This window comes from Echinops telfairi, unplaced genomic scaffold (genome assembly GCF_000313985.2).
Source record: "Echinops telfairi isolate 266 unplaced genomic scaffold, ASM31398v2 ScPeMD7_7469;HRSCAF=8507_1, whole genome shotgun sequence".
NCBI classification, from domain to species: Eukaryota; Metazoa; Chordata; class Mammalia; order Afrosoricida; family Tenrecidae; genus Echinops; species Echinops telfairi.
The window spans coordinates 12864171-12866417 of NW_022111373.1; the positions used below are offsets into that span (position 1 = coordinate 12864171).

The 2247-nt window shown below is 34.9% G+C and overlaps 1 protein-coding gene across 1 annotated transcript in view; it reads right to left on the minus strand.

Moving 5' to 3' along the window:
* The window catches only part of SLC12A2 (solute carrier family 12 member 2), a gene marked incomplete at its 5' end in the record, with an annotated part of 96297 nt that overhangs the window by 17558 nt on the left and 76492 nt on the right, over positions 1–2247 (minus strand). The window contains one exon of the mRNA XM_004696978.3: positions 1176–1282. Within this exon, the coding sequence (XP_004697035.2) occupies positions 1176–1282 (107 nt within the window). The remainder of the gene's footprint in view (positions 1–1175; positions 1283–2247) is intronic.

A 2247-nucleotide genomic window follows, 5' to 3' on the forward strand; every position in this document is an offset into this window, starting at 1 on the left:
TAGAGTTGAGAATTTAGGGGCAAAGGGCAGTGTAAAAGGCAAGTTGTAGCTGTAGACTATGTATCCTTTTTCTCAAGACTCAATGGAGCAGGACCCTGTCCTACAGGGTCTCTATGAGTCAGCATCCACTTGATGGCAGATAGTTTGTTTTGGAAACACCAGAGAGTAATGTTTACCTATATTTTAATGCACAGGTTCATAAACTGATTTGTTACTCAGCTCCATTTTTAGGGGAAAAAATTACTCAGTATAACGGTGACAATGAAAGACGCATAAGAACATAATCCAGGATAATGTGTAGCGATCACTTTTACGATTCCCCTGGATAGTTCCAGAACCCCCAGGCGTGACAGTGCCCACTCTGGGAACGCTGCTTTAATGTTGCCTGTTACAGTATTACTTACCTTACAGGGCAACCACTCACTTTAATCTTTACAAGGACACTCAAAGGCCTTGTGTCAATGCTCCTACTGTGAGCAACTATAAGTAATAATGTAGCAGTTATATGAAAGAATTATTTGCAAAAATGCTACCTTTCCTATTTATGAGAGTTACTTCAATGAGTCTTGAGAAAAAGTGTACATAGCCTAGAGCTACAACTTGCCTTTCACACTGCCCTTTGCCCCTAAATTCTCAACTATATAAATAGGAAGAGTTAGAAAACTAGAATAAATAAGATTTTGCTTACAAAAAATTAACAAAATTTAGAATTCAGATGACCACTGTGATCCTTAGAAGTATTACTTAATTGACTAGCACTCGAATTCTCCTTAATTGCAGTATTAATACTTCCATTTCATGAGAGTATGAAAAACAAAAAAACATCATCAAAGAGAAAACTCACTGCTGTCAAGTCGATGCCATCTCATAGAAACCCATGGGACAGGGTAGACCTGCCCCTTTGAGTTTCTGAGACTGTAATACTTTACGGGAGTAGAAGGCCTCACCTTTCTCCCAAGAAGCGGCTGGAGGATTTGAACTGCTGACTTTGCAGTTAGCAGACCAACTTATAACCACAATGCCACTAACGCTCCTTATTAAACTATGGGGCGGCACAAATAACAAGCTTCAAAAGCCAGCGCAAACTTTCAAAAATAATAACAATGAACCATGAAACAAGCATAACCAAACTAAACAAAAATAAACCACTACCAAATTATTAAGTAGGTACTTACTGAAATAAATTTATGTACATATCCACATCGCTCATGTCTGCTTGCAACCAATTTTTCTTAAATCCAAGGACAAGTGTATTTGGTTTCATACGACCAAGACCAGCAGCCTAAATACAGGACAACATACAGTTTTAATTGAAGGGTAATGCAACAATGTGTTTGTTTTTCTTCTTAATGATGAAATCCTTCAAACATCTCTAGATATTTTAAAATTGTGGACACTAGCTAAAATGTTAAGCACCCAATCAATAAAATGTATGTTTACTTACAAATGGTATGTACCATAGCACTCGTATTCTATTTATCATTAAACATATTAGAAACGATGTTAAAAATAAAATACTTGAAGAAAAATTAAGGAAAATCTTATGATCTACCAACATTTTCATATTTTTACTGAAATATGATCAAATATACATTATCTTAAAAAATGCTAATGATGCAGTGGGCTCTTTCTAAGTTATACACAATGCTCTTAAGGCTGTTATCTGAAGTTCAAATGGATGACTTTACATTGTTGGCTACAATTCTGAATTATATCAACACTACATTTTCAATCCTCTCTAACAAGTATGCAAAGTTTCTGATGAAATTTGGCTCAGGAGCACCCTCAATTGTTCCAACATCAAGTTCATCTGGAACTGAAGTCCAATATGCTTAGCAAATGTTTCCATATGTCCAATGGAGTTCTTCTTTTGTAAGTTTTGAAATCCTGTTGGAAAACTCTATTTCTAAGATTGTGTGCACATGTTAAGTTTTTATAGGTGCCATGCTTAAATCATTTTTACAAAAGATTAATTAATTCAAGTTTTTCTCAATTGACAACCATATGCCAGACATGTTCCTCAGGGCCTGAGGTACTTACAGAACAAAAGCAATAATCAAACTTTAATAACCTACATCCACTTGCAAAATTTTATTAAAAACACTGCCTTTACTTTAAAGGAACTGATAAAGAATATTCATTTGTATTCTTTTTTAAAAAAATATTTTATTAGGGGCTCATACAACTGTTACCGCAATCCATACACACATCAATTGTGTAAAGCGCATTTGTACATCATTCTCAAAA